The following is a 23,134-nucleotide window of genomic DNA, read 5'->3' on the forward strand; positions in this document are numbered from 1 at the left end:
AAAAGCGAAGGTGGATTTGGGAAGTCTGTCGCAGCCATGTCCTGTCTCTTTGTATGCGAGCAAGGAAGGTGCAAGATTGATGAGGAGAGTTTTCAGAATTCAGCGTATATTGCGGGATAGATGGGACAGACAGGAACCTTCCATATATACATATATATATACACATACATATATATATATATATATATATATATATATATATATATATATATATATATATATATATATATATATATATATATATATATATATATATATATATATATATATATATATATATATATATATATATATATATATATATATATATATATATACATACACACACACACACACAGGGGGTGCAGGACCACCACCTGTCTTTATTTGCGCTGCCCTTTTCTTGGTTGCTGTTATAAACAAACAAACAGATTATTTCAGGGTCTCTTTTCAAGAGACTAAAAGCAATATAAGTGATAAATATTACCATTCTGTAGAATATTCTTATATTTCACTTTTACTTGTTCCCATGTTCTAGTGAGTCCTGTTGTGGCTCTAATGTGAAAGAGGATATAATGTAATATAATATAATAAATTATTTATGAGTTTAATTTGTCAGCAACTTTCTGTCAGCCCTCTCTCCTTGCTTTTGCAGCCTTTGCAGTGTTCCCTTGCGTTTTAATTAAACTCTGAAACTCCTGATATCCCTCAATCAAGAGTTCTTGCTCTGCTGTCAGTAAAATACTGAGCGCGCCCTTCGACATCTTCGCCGACCAATCAAAGGGTTGCCGATCAATGTTTCTACTATCGATGCGTAGCACCTTTTAAGCCACCCAGTGATCTCGCATTACTTCATCCAGCTGTACTAATCGTCAACAACAGGTGTGTTCGGAGAACCGGATTAGCGAGCTCAAAGTTCCTCTCCCCTGGCTATCAGACCTCGCAAAATGGGAAGATCACAGCCCAAAACAACCTGATATGGCAGTTTACTCATAACTCCCACTGAAAGTAAATACAGCTTGCCGTCAATTGAATATTAATGTTGGCAATTGGGTAATCCACATCATTACCGTGAAAGCACCAAACCTTTTCCTTGCCACAAAAAGTAGCATCCCTGGGAAGACATTCCTGCCTAACCAAGGTATGGCTGCTTCCTGAATCCAGAAGAGCCACACTTGGCTTTTCCTCAATAAAAACGCATGTGGTGCGCTCATGCTCTTCCTGACCTTCAACACCCCTTGAAGAAAAGCACATATATGTGTTACGGACAGTCTGACTTGGACAATCTGCCCTAAAATAACCCGTTTGACCACAAAAATGACACAGTGTTACCAACTTAGCGACTTTGTCGCTATATTTAGCGAGTTTTCAGACCCCCTTAGCGACTTTTTTTCTAAAAAGCGACTAGCGACAAATCTGGCGACTTTTTCTGGTGTTATTGGAGACTTATTTATGACGACTTTTTGACGTGAAAACGCGTATCGCTCTTCAAATCAAATCAAATCAAATCAATTTATTTATATAGCACTTTTCACAGGATAAAAACCACAAAGTGCTTCACAGTAATATAAAACAGAACTCTCAACAAGCAGCGGTGCTGCCGTGGGCACCTCGCCTGTGCCAAAGCGCTCACAGGCAGAGGATAGTCCTCCCCCAGCTGCTATCAGGGCAGGAGATGTTCACACCTATGCGTCCAAACTGCAAATGAATCGTGCATGAGTGAAGCCGCAGTTCCCGCACTGACTGTAATGCAGTCAGTTCTTCTTTTACTGTTATGTTGTTTGGTGGACCACAAGGTTTAAAACTACTTATAAACACACGCACACACACAAAGCAACTCCAGAGTGCCAATTTAAGGTCACTTTTCCCGGTCCAAGCCTGGATAAAGGAGCAGGGTTGGAATTGTGACATTAAAAAACAATAATTGCTAAAAGAAATTTAATTTGTAGTTCTAAATAAATTTTAAATGCAATTAGGACATTTTATACTCACTTTATGCCTCTTCCATAATGTTATTTCTCTCTCCAACAATGTAGGTTACAATTACATTAGCATGACCAATTATGCACATTAGGCGATGACATCACTTCTAGCGACTTTTAGGACAGCCAATAGAGATTTTCTTTACTGAGGAGTTGGCAACACTGGAATGACACACTAAAGGCCCATATTGCTTGATTTCCCTAGCCCAGCTACTAGTGGAATTGTGGGAACCCTGCCTGAAATTCCTAGTTTTTTGACTGTTCCCGCTCTCTGTCCTACCCGCTATCACTGGGGCTAATTGTTTGGGACTTGCATAGTTCTTTAGTGGCCGAGAGGCTGCAAGGAAAGCATCAGCCAGCCCTGCTGCTTGCTTAGACGTGGTTGGGTTATCCTCCTTTATCCACATGCGCAGTTCAGGATTGAGAACTCTCAGGAACTGCTCCAAAACAATGACATCACCAATTTCATCTTTGGACTTGTCTTTTGGAACTATCCACTTATCATACAGTTCTTTCAAGTGTGTCCTTAACTCTTTAGGTGTCTCACCATCGCCCAATGTAGTGAGCGAAATCTGAATCTGTAAGTCTCTGCACATATGTCAAACTTTTCAAGAAGAGCTTTCTTCACCTTTACATAGTCCATATTCTCATCAATGTCCATGGCTACAAAAGCAGCTCATGCCTTACCAGTGAGAAGTGGAGCAAGATGCAGTGCCCAATCCTCATGTGGCCACTGGCACCCGCTTGCGATCCTCTCAAAAGTTGTTAGGTAATGTGCAATGTCTTCGTCCTCGTTATAAGGCTGCATTTTAGGCCCTTTCCAAGCAGATGGTCTTGTTAAGGAGGAAGACTGAGTTGCTGTAGTGGCCTCCATCACGTTCGATTGTGGCCTAGGCATTGCCGGATGCTCCGCAGTAGGCCTCAAACGCGTCTTCCAACAGGGTGCTTCCAACAGCAGCTGGTGCTCTCGACGTTCTGATTGCACTTCTGCTGGAGCTGAGTGAAATGGTGCTGAATTTTCCGCCAGCGATCTTCCTGCCGCTGCTTCTCCAGTTCCCATTGGGCCTCTCTGTCACTTTGTTGCCTCATAAACCACGGAGGAGGTTAGAAAGTTCAGCAAGGTTGTGCGGTTTAATACCTTGCTCTTGTTCTGCAGCCTCTAGCTGATTGAGCACTGGAGGCTCCTCACTTGCAGAGTCCATTGGCACTTGGTGCTTTTTTGGTCTAGTGCCTTTCTGCACAACTGCTACCTACTGGCCTGGAGACACTGCTGCCACCATTTGTGAAGTAGTCGGACTGGAACGGTGAGCAATTTATTTACAGTGAACTCCATTCAATGTGTAACTTAACAAAACTTCCCCCTAAAGTAACTCAATTAACAAAACTCAATAGTACATGGATCTGGTAACACAGCTCACCTTTCCTCTCTCATCTGAATCTGGCAGAGACTGGCTTTAAATAGTGCCATCAATTTCCCTTCAATTAGCCCAGCCAGTAGGGATGGGTATCGAAAACCGGTTCTTGTTGAGAACCGGTTCCCACTGTTTCAATTCCTTGGAATCGTTTGCCATTTTTGCAATCGATTCCCTTATTGATTCCAGTCGCCCAGAATGATGTCACCACGTTGCGGAGCGTCATTTACCTGGAAGGAAACATGGCGGCTCAAACGCTAAAAAGTTTGGTTATACTTTACGAGAACGGATGACAACAGGGCAACTTGCAATACTTGCAAAGTAGATATTTCATTTAAGGGAGGAAACACTACGAATATGCAAAAGCATTTGCTCACAAAACACGCGATAACCCCAAATGAATGTCGTGTTTTTAATTCCGCTCCGGACTGAATATCAACCCAGCAGCAGCAGTAACGTTTGTACGTCCTCTCCCGTTAATGCGGCAGGTAAATAGGGCTTTGGAGCGTGATGTCACAGGAGGCGGGCCACGCCCCCTGCTGCCATGTCAGTAGGCCAGACAAAGGATACAGCTTCAGCTATGGTTCGTACGTGTTGTGTAGTCGGTTGCAACGTTAGATCTCACGATCGTAAAGGCAATAAACTGGATAATGGGCTATCTTTTCATCATTTTCCATCCTGGCGGCAACGTGAGGGATCCCATGTATCCGATATCACCAAACAAAGACGCCAGGCATGGATTGCAGCGGTGAGATGAGCGGATATCGAGTTCCGTGCAATCCCCAGCTTTTTGTTGGTTTGCTCGCGGCATTTTCTCTCCGGTGAGTTCTAAATTAATTCATATCACTCTTAAAAGGCTTTTAGTGTTTTTTTCAATGCGCTGCTGTCATAGATAATGAGATAAAACATGCTAATGTGTGATGCTGCAGAACCACGTCATGTCGACTGAGTAGCTTTTGATTTAGCATTATTGCAGGCAAACCATCATATGAAATGGATGTAACAAATCCAGACTGGGCATGAACACTGCACATGGGGCACGACGACAAACCTGTGTCAGACTCGGACCGGCACGCAAGGCGTATGCAGCGGAAGCGAAAAAGAGCACCCATTGCAGGTAAACCCCCCCCTCTAAAACATACTAAATTGCTCTTATGGTACACTAATCCGCACATAACTTAAAGATGAATCACACACCTGTCATTGGAATATTGATGTACATTAACCTTATGTCTATGCACTATTTCTTTGTTACAGACTTGATGATCGATGAAGGTCTGACAGAAGAACAACAACAAAATAACCATGTCATGGAGGCAGTGGACAGCAGTTGTGTTGGACAAGTGGAGGTTGACGTACTAGCTGCAAATGTGGACAGTGGTGATGGGAGTGACAGCGTCACGGAAGGTGAAGGGCAGACGAAGGATTGTGTGTGCAGTCAACAGGGCAGAGCAGAAATAAACCGGCTGTTGGAGGAGAACAGACTGCTTCGAGCACAGTTGCAAAAGACAGAGCTGAATGAAACTTTCTTAAAGGACGATACCGAAAAAGTAAGATATTACACTGAATCGAGGAGGGGGCCTAAGGGTACATCTTTCGCCATCTTACAATGCTGTGATTGCAGCCATTCCCCAACTCTCTGTGAATGGTACTCATGGCCATTGATCAGTGTTCTTTGATCAGTGGGTTTTGGTCAGTGGTTGATCAATGGTCATGGGAATTTGCATAATTATGATTAAGGAACTGACCTCACAGCCCATTGTTCCTTCAGTGGGCTGGTTTCAGTCATTATGCAAATGTACTGTTTATAAGGTTTGGGGAAACCTGCAGTCAGCTGAGACCGAAGAAGTCACTTGGATGAGTGACGAAACGTTTCTCCCACAAAATGCTACGTCCAGATGAACAGATTCAACTTTTGGAGATTTACTTTCCTGGATGATTGAGAATGCATCAAGACATTACACTGGACTACATTGTTATGCTGTCTTAATGTCCCTCTTCAACACTGTCAAAGATTTCCTGCCAATATCGAAGAAACTGACAGGTTTCCAAATGCTCTTACTCACACTAATGCGTCTGAGACTTGATCTTCTAGTCCAGCATCTTTGTCATCTATTCGATGTGTCCCACAAAACACTGTCTTCTGTCTTCACCGATACCATTGATGTTTTGTATGCCCGCTTAGGAGCACTGGTGCACTGGCCTGAGAGGCACTGTCTGCAGGCCACAATGCCTCCACAGTTTACTGAAACTTTTGGAAAACGAGTAGCCATCATTTTAGACTGTTTTGAGATTCAAACAGAAAGACCATCTAATTTAAAGGCATGCGCACAAACATACTCTCATTACAAGGGTACACACACCATAAAATACCTCATTGGGATTACACCCCATGGAGCTATTTCTTTCATTTCCAGGGGATGGGGGGGTCGTGCATCAGATAAACACATCACAGAGAGATGTGGCATTCTTCAAAAGCTGTTACCAGGGGACATAGTATTGGCTGACAGAGGCTTTGACATCAGAGATGCTGTAGGAATGATGTGTGCGGAGGTCAAGATTCCAGCTTTCACAAAAGGCTACTGTCAACTTGATGCAAGGGACGTTGAACAAACGAGAGCAATTGCCCACCTGAGAATTCATGTTGAGCGAGTAATAGGTAGTTTGCGCAACAAGTTCAAAATGTTACACACTACAATGCCAATCCGATTACTCTTATCATGTGAGGGTGAAGACACAACACTTCTTGATAAGATCGTTAAGGTTTGCTGTGTTTTTGTTAATATGTGCCCCAGTGTTGTTGTCAAACCTGGGCCAAGTGACACTTGCTCCTGTTGAGTATTCTTACAGCTGTTTTTTTGAATGTACAGTACATTGTAAATAGTTGTACTTTGTGTGAAGTTGTTTTATTAAAACAAAAAAGAATAGTATATTTGTTTGTTTTTCTTTATTATTGATCTATTCACATGTACACAGCAATCACATAAAAATGAAATGCAAACTATTTACATCGCACCACACAGCTGTCATCAGTCTTTAACCACAACATGAAACATTACAGGCTATTTAGAGCAGCACGTTGTTTCGAGAAGTATTTCCCAACAAGTTCAGGAAGGCACACTATACGAAAGAAGTCTTGTGCTTGCTTTAAGCGCGGTTTCCAGAAATCCACAGCAGGGAAGACGCGAATCACAGCAAGGTCTCTCTGTGTCCACACAACGAGGTCACAGTGGTTGGCGCCCGTAACAAAGATTTGTGTTTGTACCTGGCAGTAGTATGGGTGCGCCTGCTTCAACTGAAGACCATTAGCAGCTACCTCCAAGCAAATGTCTTTGTCCTGTGCAGCCAAAGCCTCCTTAATGCTGGCCATTCGTTGTTTAAAAGGACACTTTATCTCCAGGCACCCCTTACCACAACAGTCACATATTGTCAGTCCGTCTGGAGATGCTCCTACTTCCGGAAAATTGGTGTTCACACAGAAACCACATAAACGTACCTGCAGATTGCGGTGATGCGATGCCGTTATCTCGTTGTAGGCCTTTCTTGCATCCTCTTCATGCTCGATACCCCACCTTGCTTGCACAGTAGAAAATGTCTTTTCTGGGTAACACACACGATTCACAACACTATTGGCTGGAGTGTCCAAACTTGTAGCCAAAACAGCATGCATAGCCGAAGCTGTGATTCTCCCTGCACGCCAGCGAAACCATGCAGGGGTCATGTGCTGCGATCTAGTCTGTGCTTCAATCTCTTCTGCCTGCGCCTCTGTAACACTTGCTGCCGTAAGAAACTTTAGACAGTGCACCTGAAGATCAGGGAGGCCAAGGGACTCAGCGTCTCTGTTGTGTAAACACGCCAGTGATTGGGGTAATGTGGGTGACTGTGTAGTGTAGTTGGTGTAATAGTTTTCGACTCCACACAGAGTCACTGCTTTGCTGTGCTTCTGCAGCGTATCCAGTAATGGTGACAAATCCTCCAGCGTTGCAATAGGAATGTGCCTTTTTTGTGATCGCCTCCTTTTGCCTCTTGATGCAGAGGGTGTGTTTATGACTTCATCAAGACCACGTTTTTGGGCAGCTGCTGATGAGAAGTCAATGTTGTGTGCAACCTCGGGCTGTATCCTGGTCATATTTCCGGACAATACCCAATATGCTGGCTCGTCTGTTACAGTTCTGGTGCCTCTGATACGCACTGTAGCCTCGACTTTAAACAAAAGAGCAGCAACATGGGTGCAGGTCTCTGCAACTCCTGCCATTCATGTGCAGTGAGCAGCCTCAACTCTCCCATTGGTGCTCACAATGACCCATGGCTGTAATGCAGTTTCATTCAGACGTTGTGAGTGCAGTACCTGAAACACACAAAAACATTTTAATAAAAGGCCTGTAATTAACAGAGGCTAATATAGATGGGTTGGCTGTACGTGCAAATCAAAAACTGTAACAAGGAAGTTGTTTAGAAAGTTATCAAGTTCAAAGCGACTTACCTTTGTCTTAACGACAACGTACTCGCAGCGTGGAGGCATAAAGAGGGACAAATCTTGCACCCAGCCGTTCGTGAATTGGATGTCGGCCTCCAGGAATTTATAATTCTTAAACTGGTTTGCATATGCGCTGACTCCACAGACAAGGTATGCGAAGATATCGGGATAGGACAAAGGCGGTAGGTCGTCTGGGTTTCCACTCCACTTCCTTATTTCATACGGGTCCACATTACCGATGCACGCAATTTTTTCAAAGTACCGTCTCTTGGCGTCTGGGCACAATCGGTCGCGATACAGCCCTTTGTCTTTTGCGCTGATTTTGAGCATGTTTCTGTCAGTCCCGATTCCAATACTCCAACACTGTGCGCTTGATTTGCTTTCCGGCCTACTGACATGGCGCAGCGATCCCACAATGCACTGCGGCGTGACGTCAACTCCAAAGCCCTATAATCAACTAACAGTGCATATTATGTTAGCGCGATCTGCCTCATTACAAAACCTGCCATTACTGTGCATTTAGGTGACCATGATGAGAGACAGACAGAGTCTGGCTGGCTCAGATGCTGGCAGTTCTCGCTGCAGTCTACCAGTAGCGTCTCCTTTCAGGCCAGGATAGACGAATGTTACCGAGCAGTGACTAAGTTTGTGGTCAAAGGCTTGCACTGATTTTCGGTAAGTGAATGTGTTTAATTGTAGGCAGGGACATTGCTGTATATTCTTGTATAATTGCTAAAGAATAATTTATGTTATAAGCCATGTTACTCCTAAATTTCTATCTTGTTCAAAGAGAAGATATAAAACAAAGTTCTAAGCTAATCGACCTTAGTGTTCTCCTTTAAAAAAAAAAAAGAATCGATAAGAGAATCGATAAAGAATCGAATCGTTAAACAGAATCAAAAATGGAATCGGAATCGTTAAAATCTAATCAATACCCATCCCTACCAGCCAGTACCACAAACTTGAACTGAGGGATCTAAAACTCTACACAGATAATTAAAAATGACACAAAACCTTACACTTCTAATTAGCACATTTACACAACAAAATGGTGGTATTAACGGAAAAAAAAAAGATTCAACAAACCCCTTCAGACCTTGAAACAAACAAAAGGAAGCATTTCTATGGACAAAGAAACCCCTCCACTTGGTTCGACCTGCTGATGTCATGTGTGACATCATCAAGACTTAAAATGAGGAAATGCTAGGCAGGCGTTTCCCCACACCTGACCCTCATGAATAGGGGTGGGTTTTGATTATCAATTTCTCGATTAAAATCAATCTGGATTGGATAACGTGATATCGATTCATTAAAATCCTGAATCGATTTTTTTATTATAAATTTATTTTGCCAAAAACGCCAGAATCGCAGGTTAAACCTCACAAATTTTCAACAACCACCAAACAGCTAACACAGTAAATGAGAGCAGGTACACGGATTCTGCTCAAAGACGTAAACACAAAGCGCGGACCCGCCGACGGATCAGAATCAGTGAGATGTCGCCTTTCTCACCCGACGGCACGGACACGGTCGGGGCTGAAAGCCGACAGCTCGCTGATTCTGATCTGTCGGCGGGTCCGCGCTTTGTGTTCACGCCCTTTTTGCGCTGATTCTGAAGCTGTTAGTTTTATCTCTCTCCAAACAATGTTGACTGAACCAGCAGCAAAAGAAGATCCAAACTACGCATAAACTTTGTCATGAATTCACTCTGACTTTCGCTGTTTTGCTTCCACCACGATAAAATCCCATTTCATGCAGAGCTCTCTCTCTCTCTCTCTCTCTCTCTCTGTACTTCAAGAACAGTTTCCCGTCTAAAAATCTGTTTTCTGCATTATTCGCTTGTGTGTTACCTACAAGTCTACCATTGTTTACAGCGCTGTCGGCCGCTGTTTTTTTCCCTTTTACTTACTTCCGAAAAAAACAACAACTAATTTCTGCTGTTCAATAGACTTCTGAACAAATTTAAACTTTTTAAAATTATGCAAAATGAAAACCGCTTAGCCGTGTCTCTAATAAAACCGCTGTAACTTCAGAGGTAATGTTCATAAGTTGATTAATGGTTTTCTTTCGTTTTTGATGTACTGCAGAATATTTTTATAAAATCCCAGGCCAAGAAAATCACCTTCATGTTTTTCTGTGTTTTATCTTCAGCTACTTTGACACAAAGGCATCTGCTGTGACGCTCACACCTTTGATAAAGTCTTGCAAGTGTCAGCTTCCTTTTTATAGATACAAAAATATGTAAATGTACTGATCTGAATTATAATATTTCTGACTGTCTGAGGCAAAATTTCCCAGATTCAAGTTGAATCGATTCGGGACCTTGTGAATCGGAATTGAATCGATTCTACAAATCAGTGACGATACCCAGCTCTACTCGTGAAGACTGAAAAGAAAGAACAAAGTAAGTATGAACAAATGTCTTAATCTGTAACATAATAAAATATAAAGAAACATGTAACTGTGTATTTGCCTTAATTTGCAGAATGTTTGATTTTGCTGGCAACAGAACGCTTACACAAACAAACCTGGGATAGTGAGTGCAGTAATGTTACTTGACAAATAGCAAATCATAGCAAATAAATAGAAATAGAATAATGTGCATAATGTGCAAAAAAAAAAAAAAAAGGTCAACACTTATGGGAGAAATGCAACTGCTCATTCACTTTGTCACACCTATTTGAAGTACATTTTGCGCTGTGATCTGGGACATTGACCAAGGGTAATAGCGATAGGATGGTCAAAGGAGTCAGGTACTTGCAGTGGCAGTGAGACACGTGCACATCTTGCTACAATAGAAATGTAGAAACTGACGATTTTGCTTGATTGTATTACACAAGCTAAGTTTGTATACTTCAAAGAGGATTCATATGAGTTTCTGTTGTTCAGCACCAGACAATCTTGAGCAACACAAAACAACAGATAAGGTAAGCATAAACTTAGCCTTAGCCGCAAGTCATTGGGCTTGCCTACTTGACAAAAACTTTAATTATGTTTTTCTTATGGTTTTTGGTTACTGTGATTAAGTTTTTCTATTTACATTTTAGATGTATTTAAGTACTAATTTGTTCAGTATGCAGAAGTTACGTAATAAATGTGGTATATCGAGATTTTTGGAAAGGCCAGTTTTAACTTTAATTAATATATTGAAAACAATATCCTATTAAATAAACTTTGATATTACACACTTATAATGCACAAAAATAAAAATTACATTGACAATTATAGATGATTCTATTTTATTGATTTTCTTTATTTTTATTTACAGACACGGGAAATTGTTCTGAAACATGAAGCACCTTGAGGCGACTGTTGTTGTGATTTGGCGCTATATAAATAAAATTGAATTGAATTGAATATAATAAAGTGCTTTGACACTTTCTCAGAACCAGGTGACAACAGAAAGAAACACAGTGTTCACAGAGAAGATGCATTCTGGAGTAACGTGTGTAAAGAGTTAGGAATACCAAATAACTGTAAAAATCAGAAAAAACGTAATCATGTCGTTCTGCAATATCAAAAGGTAAGTTCTCTATCATATCTATGTTGACATTAGTCTAACTTAATGATTTAAAGATGTTAAATCATACAAAAAAATTTAATATAAAACTATAATTTTTTTGAAGGATACTGTGTGACATTACAGATGGATGAAAATGTAATTACTCCATATGTATTAAACAGAAAACCCTGGACGTCCAAACTGAACAAAAAACTATTGATGTTGAAGGTGATGGTGGGACCTCCAAAGAGATGAGCTCATCTTTGGTCCGTATTGTTTGATGTTACAGGTTATTTTGAATTCACAAATTACATTTTTTTATTTTTATGTAAATATTCATCATATCACATGGTGAAACACTTGGTCAGACATTAAGTCATGGTTTTCAATTAATGATCAAACTTGTGGTGGTAACTCCATAGTGTAGTGGTTATCAAGATCACCTGACACGTGAGAAATACTTCATGAATGGATAGAGACCCAGGAAGTGTTGTGTCTGGAAGGCAAGTGTGTTTGGATTTGCCCACTGTGATGCACCCATTCAAATCAGGTACCGGCAAAAGTAAGAATATTCATTTGTTGGATTTCATTGCTTCTCTTTTATTAAAGACATTTCTATGTTTTTCTGTTTGGGAGTTACACATTTATCCACCACAGTTTCATACAGATTTCACAATTTACTCAAAAATGTGAATTAATCAACAAGCAATACCTATAGCACTGCCTGGCTCGTGCTGAAATCCCTCATCAAACAAATCTAAATTGTGTATATGTTTTATATTTGTGGGTGTCAAATTACAGTGCTTGCATTAGCTCACTACTGCATAAGATCAAATTTTCATATAAAAGCCATATGAATAACTATCAGCTTCACAACAGTGTGGTGCTGAAGAAACACATTAAACTCTGTGATATAACTTGCTGGGCCAGCCAGCACCGTGCAATACAGAGCAGCTGATTTGGCATTACTGTCTCCCTGTTTCCAGGCCTTTACAATTTGATTTTCCATGTTTTGATATATGTGAAAGGTTTTGGTCATTTTACTGGTTTTTGTGAGCATAACTTATGCAGTATGCCTTAAATGTTTTGATAACTGCATTAACTGTGTTGAGAATGACATTGCCTGTGTGAGAACAGCACCAAATAAATCAATAAAGACTGAAATTTAAACCTCTATTATATTTGTGCTAGAGAGTAGGAGCTAGATTAAATATTTTAAACTGAAACATTTATTTCTTTATTTAAGTGAACTCTTGTGTTATTAATTATTTCACACTCAGGATGAAGAAAACACTGGTGACTTGAAGATGTCTCCACCTTCAAAGGAAGACAATGACTCTCTGTATTCCCTCAAACACGTTGGATTTTGTTTTTCATTACTTTAAACTACTTTCACTCTATGAACACAATGTCTCTAGTTACAAATTATGCTTGTTTGGAAAATCTACTCTTATTCAAAAGATATTTTGGAGGCCAGTGAGGACAATGGCATTGTTCAAAATGTTCCTGCTGAACTGAAACAACCACGCAGTGATGTTTCTCCTTCACAATCATCTTCATCACTTGAAAAGGTAAACTATTTATCACATGAAATAATAACTATCTACAAATATACACAATATACAAATTCTTCTACCAATAGAACTGACAGCAGTAACGCTGAAGAGGACTTTTTCAGATGCTCTTTGCCACTGCCATGTTTTTTTTTCATTGATCAGAAAGAATGTGTCAGGAATAGAAATATTTTACTGCTATTATTTGCTGCTATTTTTATAATCATCATTACCATTTCATGTTAATAGGGATGTTGCTTTCATAGATGCATTCAGATGTTCAAACATATTGGTATTATATTAGCCTTTATTACAGGTCCAAAGAAGAACCATTTTAAATGGTTGAGTTGAATCTATAATTTAAATGTTATTAATGCTTTTATGATCTCTGTGTAGAGGGCAGAGACAGGAAAATACACTTTGTGCCAAAATGAGACAGGAAGTTATGTCTTTGAAGTTGCAGCTTTTGCAGAAGTGAAACTGAAAGCAAAGAGAGCATTTAAGGGCGAGACATACACATCCAGACACGTACGCAGTACACAGCATGCACGCGCCCTCGCACGTGTACGCACAGACACACATACACACACACTGTTAGGGTGTAGGTGAAAGTTGACTGATGAAGCAGTAGATGCACGATGCGAGAGCTGAGCTGGCTTACGGGAAACCACCGGGGAGAAGATGGAAGCCAATGTACTTTTAATTGTGCCTTAAGTTGTCAAATAGAACATTTGTGGTTTTGAAGCTGATGTATGTGATGACGCAATGAGGGGGCGTCACTAAATATACTCTGATGCATATAAAACTGTATTTTGATGTTAGGAGGATGAGATTGTGGGGCTGTCTGCTTACAGAGTCCGCTCATTCTCCCACGCGTGTCATTTCATTAAAATCATCGTCTTTACCCTTTGGACCAGTGTGGTTACTTGCATTCCTCCTGTGTTTCCTTCCCTATATTTTTGAACCTTAACATTTGGGGGCTTCGTCCGAGGGGGGAAGTGAGACAGGATGGAGAAAGGTCCGAGGCGTCAGGCGCTCAGGCATTGGTCAGTGGTCTAAGTGAGTGACAAGCCGGCATATAACAAAAGGTAGGCACCACCTGTTGATCTTATGAACCAAAGTGTGTCAAATTGGGCTGTGTAAATTGAAAGTCTACTCACTGAAACTACTGGTAGATGTCTGCTTTGATTTTGGTGAAAAATTGAAGGTTGAAGTAATGATAATGAAATGGAAGTTTATAAGTGACAGTACTGAGTTAATGAGAATAAAGGAATGAAGAGAGTTAAGGCAGTTGGACTGCCAAGCAGTTGGACTGCTAAGTGAACTTAGAATGATAGGGAATTTGGTCATTGTGTGGGGTGAAGCCCGTTGGTCATTTGATCTACGTGTGATGGTCAGTTCGTGGGTTCAAGTCCCTTATGTCCACAACGGAGATCTGCCTCAATCTTAATCCTGATCCGGTGTAGATTGTTGTTTCAAATTATTGTAAATTTTTCTAGGACGACAGCGCGTCTGTTAAGAAGCGCATTTTCTCCTTGGTAACGCTTTGCGCTAAGGCAGGACGCTGACCTTAGACCTACTGGACAGTAGGGATAGTACCGTCGACAGCGGGGAGAGGTTGGGAAACTCCGAAATTGCTAGGGGTTCAAGTCCCTATTCTTGCGCTTTTTGGCTACCGGTAAATTAAGTTAGGGGCTAGAAATCTGGACAGAGCAGTTCGAGTCTGGTCTGTTAAATTGGTCGCAAAAAAACCTGAAGGTTTGCCCGTTCGAGTCGGTTATGGAAAATTTTCGAAATTTGTAGGAGCGACAAGGCCTAAAAAATCTGTGCAGTTGTAATTAAAGACGTCTGTAATATAAAATATGAGATCTATGAGTAAGATCAGTCTCTGTGTCAGTAATACACAGCCGGATGTGCACTGATGGTGTGTAAATGCAAATGAGCAGCGGAGACGCGCAGAGAGGGTGGTTTCAGTTTCGAAATTTGAGCTTTATGACTATTGTTTACCAATTTCGATAAATGCCTGTATATAAGAGGTTGGTTTTGCTTATTATGAGAGTGTAAATACAGTTTGAATATATTAGTGTGGATGTATAGTAAATGACTGAATTTTGATAGATGTATATTTCGTGAGCCATAAATGTTGGTGTGTTTTATTTTTCAGTTGTGTGTGTGTGGGGAGAAGCTGCGAGACGATCAGAGGTTTCAGTTTTCTTTTTCTTTTTTCTTTTGACTTGCCCTTTCTGATCATGGAAGGCATGTTTAAAATACTCGTATGAAAGTGTATTTTAAGTGATTTTAACTGTGTGAATGCTGTCAGTATTTGATTTGAGTGACTCTGCATGATTTGTCTGAGTGAGTGGAAAATGGAAGTTTGAGAGAGAAAAGGCAGTGTGTGAGACGATTACTGAATGACTAAAGAGGTTAAAACTTTTAAACGTGTGTATGAAATAAAGGAGTGGGAAATATATTTCTTTTGTGATGAAAAGTAGGATGTTTTAAAGTTTGAAAGTGCTTTTAATTCAAGAAATCCATGAGAGATGTTATGACAGGTTGAGTTTATTTTTCCGATTGAAAATACATAAGTATATATACTTGGGAAACCCAGTTAAGAGATTATTGGGTGACTGATGCTATGAAACTGACCTAAAGAATGGTCCTGTGTGAGAAGGAGTGTTGATTGTCCTGATGTTTGAAAGAGCTCTATTTAAATGTGTGTGAATGAAATGAAAGTGTATTGTTTTTGAATCAAGATTTAGTAGAATTACTGATTGTTTGTAGACTGTGAAATTTAAAGGGAGACAGAGTCTGCCTGGTGCCTGAAGAAACAGGAAGGTGTGTGTGTGACTGATGATGTCAGGGGAGCACCCAGAGAAATAGACAGAGTTAAATTCTAAGAAGATGAAGCGAATGCATGTTTTAAGAAAAAGTAATAAAGTAATAAAATTATATTAATTACAGGTTTTAGAAAAGAGACAGACCGAGAGAAATAAATACATGAACTAACAATTACATTAATGAATTGAAAACGCACGTACACAAACTGTTACATGTGAAATTATTGTTGGAAAGTTTAATAAAGAAAGCAGTTTACACTCCTTTAATTTCCAGAACCAGTGTGTCCCCTAGATCTGATAACACTCTTGCCCAGTTGGCCCCTGTAGTAGGCGGGCATGGAAGGCTGGACAGCCCATGACGGGTAAGATCCCACCTCGAAACCCTGGGACAACCTAAGGCAAGGCGCAGTCACGATTGCTTGAACCTAAGTCCCGGAGTGACCTTGGAGTCACTGGAGGAGACGGGATTTAACAGGTAAGGCCACTGGGCACAGACGAAGGGGAAATGTCATTAACAATGACCAGTGATGAACCAGAGAGAGAAAATACACCCTGTCAAAGGAGTTTGAAACACTGCAAAAGAAACATTTATAAAAATCACACATACAAACAGAAAATGCACTAACCTTACAGAGATAAGCTCATGAAGAGTAATGCAGAGATAGTGATTAAAACTTGGCTAAGAACACAAACATATGTAATTAAATCAGCCTGTTAAGTTCATAAGGGTTAAAATGGTGTGAATGTTGAAGAAAATACACTTAAAACACACTTGGATAAAATAGAGTTGTTGTGGAATAACTCAAACGAAGCTGTATGACAAGGGAGTGAGTTATGGAAAAAAACAAAACAAAAGAGAAGTGATTACTTAGGAGTGCTCTTGCACTGATTGATCAAAGTAAGTGATTAGTATAGAAAGAAAATGAAAATAATTCAATAATGTGATAAGGTTTAAACATGTATTCCTCTTGTTAAGTTGGCTGTTGAGCTGTGAGTCTATGAGCAGAGACACTTCCTGTGTGCGTGTGTGTTGGAGGCTTTCAGTTCAGTTCAAGAGAGAGCGGTGGCTGTTGAAGAGTATTGGGCGAAATATAATGGTAAAGTATCAGGATATTTGATTACGGTGGTCAGGTCTGTTCAGAGGGGCAGATTTGGACAGGAAATTTATAAGTTAAGGATGATACGTTGTTGAAATTGGTTTTTATCTTGTGCTGAATGAAAACATATGGCAAAGTGAGGAAGGGTGACATTGTGCAAACGGTCTTTGATCTTTTGACGAGGTTTTCGGTGTGTTGAATGGGTGAAATTTAAGATTGTTTCAGATTTTTGAGGCTGTTGTTTTATTTCCAGAGAGGGTGTTTGATTAAGACATGGATATGTCTGAGAGGGGCCCCAAAAATTTTTTGTAGTAGTAAGTGCACTCAGGAAAAAACCTGTCAGGTGATTTTGTTTTGTACTTTGATGAGCTAATAATCAGCTCTCTTTTTTCATTTTTGTTCTAAGCAGGCCTGGAAGACAGTGAACGGACGGCGTTGACAAAATTACCAAGTACGAAAATCAGGTGGGCATTACAGAATTATAATTGATTACAATCAGAGACTGATTGGCGGCAAGTCTCTGTCTAAAAAATGATTGCAGCGTGTCAATCCAGTCAAAAATATAGAGAACTACTCTCCTAAAAAGGAAAACGAAATAAAACAAATGATTGAGCTCATTTTGCTGATGTGGAGCATTTGATGACGTGCGCAGAAGGCTGCAGATCAGCAAAAAATATCATGTGTGAATGCATTTGAGTGAATGCGAGTGACTAGACTAAGGTGGGGATGAATAAATGTGGACAAATTTACTATGTGAGGAAAAGAAAGGGATGCTGATTTTGGGTTGCTGATGTATGTTTGGAGAAAATTTCTTTTACTGGGGTTAGATTATGGGATTACATTATATTGTTGGGAGAATGCAAAATGCTAAAAGGGGAACATTGTTTGATGAGATTCAAGTTACCATTAACTGAGGTAACTCATGATTAATAACTGTTTTGTTTAAGTTTGTTTTTGTCATGACGCAGACTGGATCATAGAGGGAGAGTATGAAATGTAAAGTACAGGTTTTGTTTCCAGGAAGTTCCAAGGATCCAGAGTTCAATGGAGCAACGAGTTGGAGAAGATTTGACATGATGATTAAATTGATTTTGTTCCTTAAACACAGGTTTTCAGGGCTGGAGCAAAACACCGGAGAGGAGAATTGCTGAGCTGTTCTGAGAAATGAAATGACTAACCTTTTTCCTTTTAATTTCCTAAGCTTGGGTGAAGATGTTGAGTTTTTTGCCACATGAGATGTGTCAAAAAGAGAGGATTTAAGATTTAATTTGTTTAATTTGAAAGGGTTTTACTAGGATTTTATAATGATTGGGGTTGTTTGATAATCTAGATATAGTAAAACTGAGGATTTGTTAAAAGAAAGGATTAAAATGAACTGAATTCTGTTTAGAAGATAAATTGCTGGTGTTAATAAGAAGTTGTATACAAAACTTAAAGGGGAAACTGTGGGAATAAAGGATATGCTTTGGGGAAAATAGTGAAGATTTTATGAGTAGAAAATGTGGGATTTCTTTTGATTTTAGGATAAGATGTCACAGTGACATAATGTTAGAATGTTGTTATAATGTAGGCTTTAGAAACAGATAGTAAATAGATTTATTTCTAGGGTAGAGGAGAGCTTTTATGAGGATGTTAAAAGTCTCGCTGACTCAAATGGATAATATTGGAGATTATATATGTAGAAAGGATATATATAGAAAGGAAGATGGAAGCCAATGTACTTTTAATTGTGCCTTAAGTTGTCAAATAGAACATTTGTGGTTTTGAAGCTGATGTATGTGATGACGCAATGAGGGGGCGTCACTAAATATACTCTGATGCATATAAAACTGTATTTTGATGTTAGGAGGATGAGATTGTGGGGCTGTCTGCTTACAGAGTCCGCTCATTCTCCCACGCGTGTCATTTCATTAAAATCATCGTCTTTACCCTTTGGACCAGTGTGGTTACTTGCATTCCTCCTGTGTTTCCTTCCCTATATTTTTGAACCTTAACAAATGAAAAGACCTAAAAAAAACACAGAAATCGAGGCTTTTCAAAGGTCTGCAGTGGAGTCATGTTGTAGCCGCAGGCATAAAGTCAGTACGCCCCTTTTGCAGTTTTGGATTTAAGAGGCATAGTATCAAAACAAGTCAGTCAACCAAGCCAGGCACCTGTATTCTCTTGTATGTCATACTGTCATTTTCAGGATTGTCCAGTGACTGTAAAAGTGGAGGTTAAAGATGAGAAAACCCTGAAGACTGAAGTGTTTTTCCAAGGAGGTCAGGTGTGCCAAAACACAAAAGAAATAAAATCAAGACCTGTGTGTGGACAGTCCAGAAATGTAATTGTGGAAAAAACAGAAACAAAATTACCACAAAGTCTTTACCTGGATTCTCTTAATAAAATTCCACAAAGTGTTAGAGTCAGGGTGTTGGGATGAGGCACCATCTAAAGATGTCCTTAAAAATATTTCATGGTCTCAGAAAAAAACACAGAGACCACATTTAAATGAGATGGGCAGTCTGCAGATGTTGATAGACAGACAGCAAGGACTTCCAAATGAAGTCCTTCAGAGAGTCCTCCTGCATCCTAAAGGGATAATGTTGTTGTCCAAAAACACTCTTTCAGTCTTTTACCAGAGGTGCAAAGAAGACATCTTTTAGGAAGCATTATCTGTAAAGATAGTTCTGCTGCTCCGTGCTATGTCTATGAAGTCATCATGAGAAATCCAATCAAGGGATCATCACCATTACCAATAGCAACATATGTGACATGTGATCACACCACTGCTTCTGTGACCTATTTTCTTCAAGCTTTTCAAACAGAGCTTACAAGAATGTATTGAAGCAGGGCAAACAAAAGGCCGGGGATGATTATATGTGATGGCTCTCTTGTGCTTCTACAGTCCATTTCAGTGACATTCTGTGGAGCAACTTTGGAAGAGCTTCTGGAGAGATACTTTCAACGTATCACTGGACAGTTAGACAAAGACAACTTTGATATAACCATTCTCCACCAATGTTTAAGCCACATAATGAAGAACGCAAAGGATCTTTGCAAAAAGAGGTACATGTGCTACAGTCTGTGAGTGTGAGTGTTATTTGTGTGCTTTCAGTTTTTATATATATTAAGGGCACAAATATATGGTGTTAGGATTCTGGTCCTTTTAGTTTATGGTTGAATTGCAGTTTGATTTCTATGGTTTCTGTTAATGACTAGACTTTGTTACACTACTTAGCTTGTGTTTAGTATTATTGCTTTGACATTCTTATTGTGTATCTTGGTGCAAAGATTTAAAGATTTTCTTTAAATCTTGTGAAATAATGTAGTTTATAATATACATGTTTATTGTTTATATGCTTTATTTCACATAGAATTCCCCATAATTACAAATTAGGCAGGCACATATTTGGACTTCTGGCATGTTCTTCCAACTTGGAAGAAATGGATGACATAATTATAAGTGCAACACTCCTTTTCAAAAGTCCATGCAGTGGACTAGAAGTTAAAAAACACGTAAACAACATCAAAATGCTGATGGATCTGAGGGGGAACGTTGATGTTGGAGACACAGGCATCGTTCCAGAGGACTAGAAGGTAATTATAAAATTCAGCTTTTTCTGTCAATGGTTGAGATATTAACTGTGTTCATGACATTGTGTGACACCAGTAACATTGGTAGTAATAAAACATGTTTATACTTATATGACATCTAAATTTTTATTTCAGGTGGATATAGGTCCTTTGTCGCGTAAACATCAATTCCCAGAAGTCATTGCCAGAGCCCCTCTTCATGTTACTGGACCACCGAACGTGTACCATGCACCAGCATTCATTTCAAGTATTTCAAAATACTTTCTACCACATGCCACTTTGTGGTCTGGAATGCTGCTTGGTTTGTCTTGTTTTGGTCAGTCAACAGTTATATTTATTTATTGAAGCGCTTTCTGGATAAAAATGCTGTTTGTCTATAGGAGAGTTTGGACGGCATGGGAAAGGCCCAGGATATAATTTTCTCAGTAAAGGGTACAATAATGTGTCGCAGTTGAAGAAGCAGGTAGAATAAGTTAGCAAAGTAAATGAAACCTTCAAAAGTAAATGTAAATGATTTAATTTCCATTTTCAGAACTACACTGAAGACGATCGGACGCAAGGCATAATGGAAAAGAGTCAATGGGACCTGAAAAGAATTCAGTTTGAACGACGGCGTCTCACTAGACTAGATGATTTTGTGAGGATATACCAACGGACGCATGATGCTCTACAAGAATGTGCTGATGTTGGAAAGAAAAGAAAGAAGGTGAGGATTAAATAGGTGAATTACTAGTTTGGGATTGATTTGGTGCAGCTTTTACACAGAAAAAGTCATTCTCACTGCTAATAATGCAGTTCTCAGATCAGTATTGCATATTCTCATTCACAGTAGAAATTGTGAGTGTTCTTGTGCATGCTTTAGTCTTAAATATATTTGTTAATGCGACTGTGACTTTGTGTTATGAAAAAAAAACTGTTTTGAGAACTGCATTACAAGTGGTGAGAGTGACATTTCTGATTTTATTACTCTTTCTGAATATCTGACATAAAAATTATTTGTCTGTATCGCAAAATTGTACTTTTCAGTTTTACCAAGTGGAGATTGAGAAGTGGAAGAAAAAAAGTAGGAAGTAAAAAGGATTCTACGTTACTTCTCTGATGGAAAAACCTGCAAAACAAGTCAAAAACATGGTAGCATCAGTTCTTTCATCTATGCATCTCATATTAAATTTTTTATATTGAAACGTTATGTGTTGTACTCAAACTTAAATGTATCTTTTTGGATCATTCAAATCAAGTAAGAGCACTTTTTAATACAGCCAATAATTTAATGATGTTGTTAACGTTTCTGTGGTCAATAGTTTGATTTAATTCCTTTTCAACATCTTAATGAAAGAAATGTAAGATGTTAAGTGTCGATGACTGGACAGTAATTCTAAGTAATCCATGTCTTAAAAGTGTTTTGTATATATTAAATAATCATGCTATGTGCCATAATCAGTGTTGGGGATCCCCATACGGTAAAAAATATATTTTAAAATACATTTGAAATATATTTCAAAATATAAAAAAATGGCCAAAAATATATGTGCTAAAATACATTTTAAAATATAAATATATTTTAGCACATATATTTTTGGCCATTTTTGTATATTTTGAAATATATTTAAAAATATATTTATAATATATTTTGAAATGTGTTTTAACACATATATTTTTTGGCTTGTTTTTTATATTTTGAAATATATTTATAAAATATATTTCAAAATACAATTTAAACTTATTTAAAATCATTCAAAAATATATCAATTTAACCCTTCATATATTTCTAAGAAAACATTCACATGTAACAGCTGAAAGAAATCTTTATTTGATGTTTAAAACATACATATAGCATATCAATCAAGCAAAGAATATTAATTTTATAATTTTATTCTCATTACATACTTAAACATTCTAAAAGAACACACACACACACACACACACACACATATATATATATATATATGTGTGTGTGTGTGTGTATATTTTTCTGTGTGATTGTATTAACATAAGTCAACATACTTAAAATGTAATTTCTTTTCCTTTTCCAGCAGTCTCAGTTCCCCAGCTTTCACTGCAATCCTCAAAGCCCTTCTGGACACATTGGGAAACCTCTTCCTTACTGCCACTGTAACAAACAAAAGTCACAGTTCTATTACTTTTATCAGAGTTAAAATAAAAATATGATTTATGTTAGCTGGCTTCATTTAGCAAACAGATATTTCTGTTTATATAGATACAGATATTAATACAGATATATTTTACGCATAATTTTACCTCTTTTTTTTCCTAGATGGAAAGTCTATCCAGTTCACATTATAGTAATGCTAACACCCCTTTTGGTTGTCTCTCCTTACCCTCCAGCATTCATAAATCTGTTGACCTTCTTTGTCTGAGACCACCCACCACAATGCATCATCACCTATTTGTATTGGTAACTTACTTTACAACCTATTTTAATGGTTGCAAAGCAAGTGTAATGGCTATGTTGTTTCTTCTTGGAGTTCTCTATTTTTCTTATATCTAAAATAAGAGTCTGGATGGACAAGAGAGGCTGTTTTACGCGTCGGTTTGTACAACAACGACGCCAGAAAACAGCCTCTTGTCCATCCAGACTCTTATTTTAGATATAAGAAAAATAGAGAACTCCAAGAAGAAACAACATAGCCATTACATTAAGTAAAACCATCGTGTCGCTCCGCCATTCGCTTGTTTTATTTCTCACAAAACCTTTCAC

The 23,134-nt window shown here is 38.9% G+C and overlaps 3 protein-coding genes across 8 annotated transcripts in view; 1 reads left to right on the plus strand and 2 right to left on the minus strand.

Moving 5' to 3' along the window:
* LOC120437698 (carcinoembryonic antigen-related cell adhesion molecule 1-like) overlaps positions 1-23,134 on the minus strand; it is a 58,352-nt gene that overhangs the window by 24,339 nt on the left and 10,879 nt on the right. The window lies entirely within an intron of this gene.
* LOC120437699 lies at positions 3,827-6,238 on the plus strand. The gene is made up of 3 exons (XM_039608219.1): positions 3,827-4,194; positions 4,339-4,930; positions 5,331-6,238. Exons 2-3 carry the CDS (start codon positions 4,558-4,560, stop codon positions 6,209-6,211), a joined length of 1,254 nt encoding a protein of 417 aa, XP_039464153.1. The 5' UTR covers positions 3,827-4,194; positions 4,339-4,557; the 3' UTR covers positions 6,212-6,238.
* Positions 6,246-8,227, minus strand: LOC120437700. Of its 2 annotated transcripts, none has more exons than XM_039608220.1 (2): positions 7,857-8,227; positions 6,246-7,721 (listed from the first exon to the last, which is right to left on the minus strand). In XM_039608220.1, the coding sequence occupies exon 2, from the start codon at positions 7,626-7,628 to the stop codon at positions 6,429-6,431; it is 1,200 nt and encodes a 399-aa protein (XP_039464154.1). In that variant the 5' UTR covers positions 7,629-7,721; positions 7,857-8,227; the 3' UTR covers positions 6,246-6,428. The 2 variants fall into 2 exon arrangements, with proteins under 2 accessions (XP_039464154.1, XP_039464155.1); XM_039608221.1 differs by having other exon boundaries at positions 7,592-7,721.

Source organism: Oreochromis aureus, linkage group 3 (assembly GCF_013358895.1).
Source record: "Oreochromis aureus strain Israel breed Guangdong linkage group 3, ZZ_aureus, whole genome shotgun sequence".
In the NCBI taxonomy this organism is placed as follows: domain Eukaryota; kingdom Metazoa; phylum Chordata; class Actinopteri; order Cichliformes; family Cichlidae; genus Oreochromis; species Oreochromis aureus.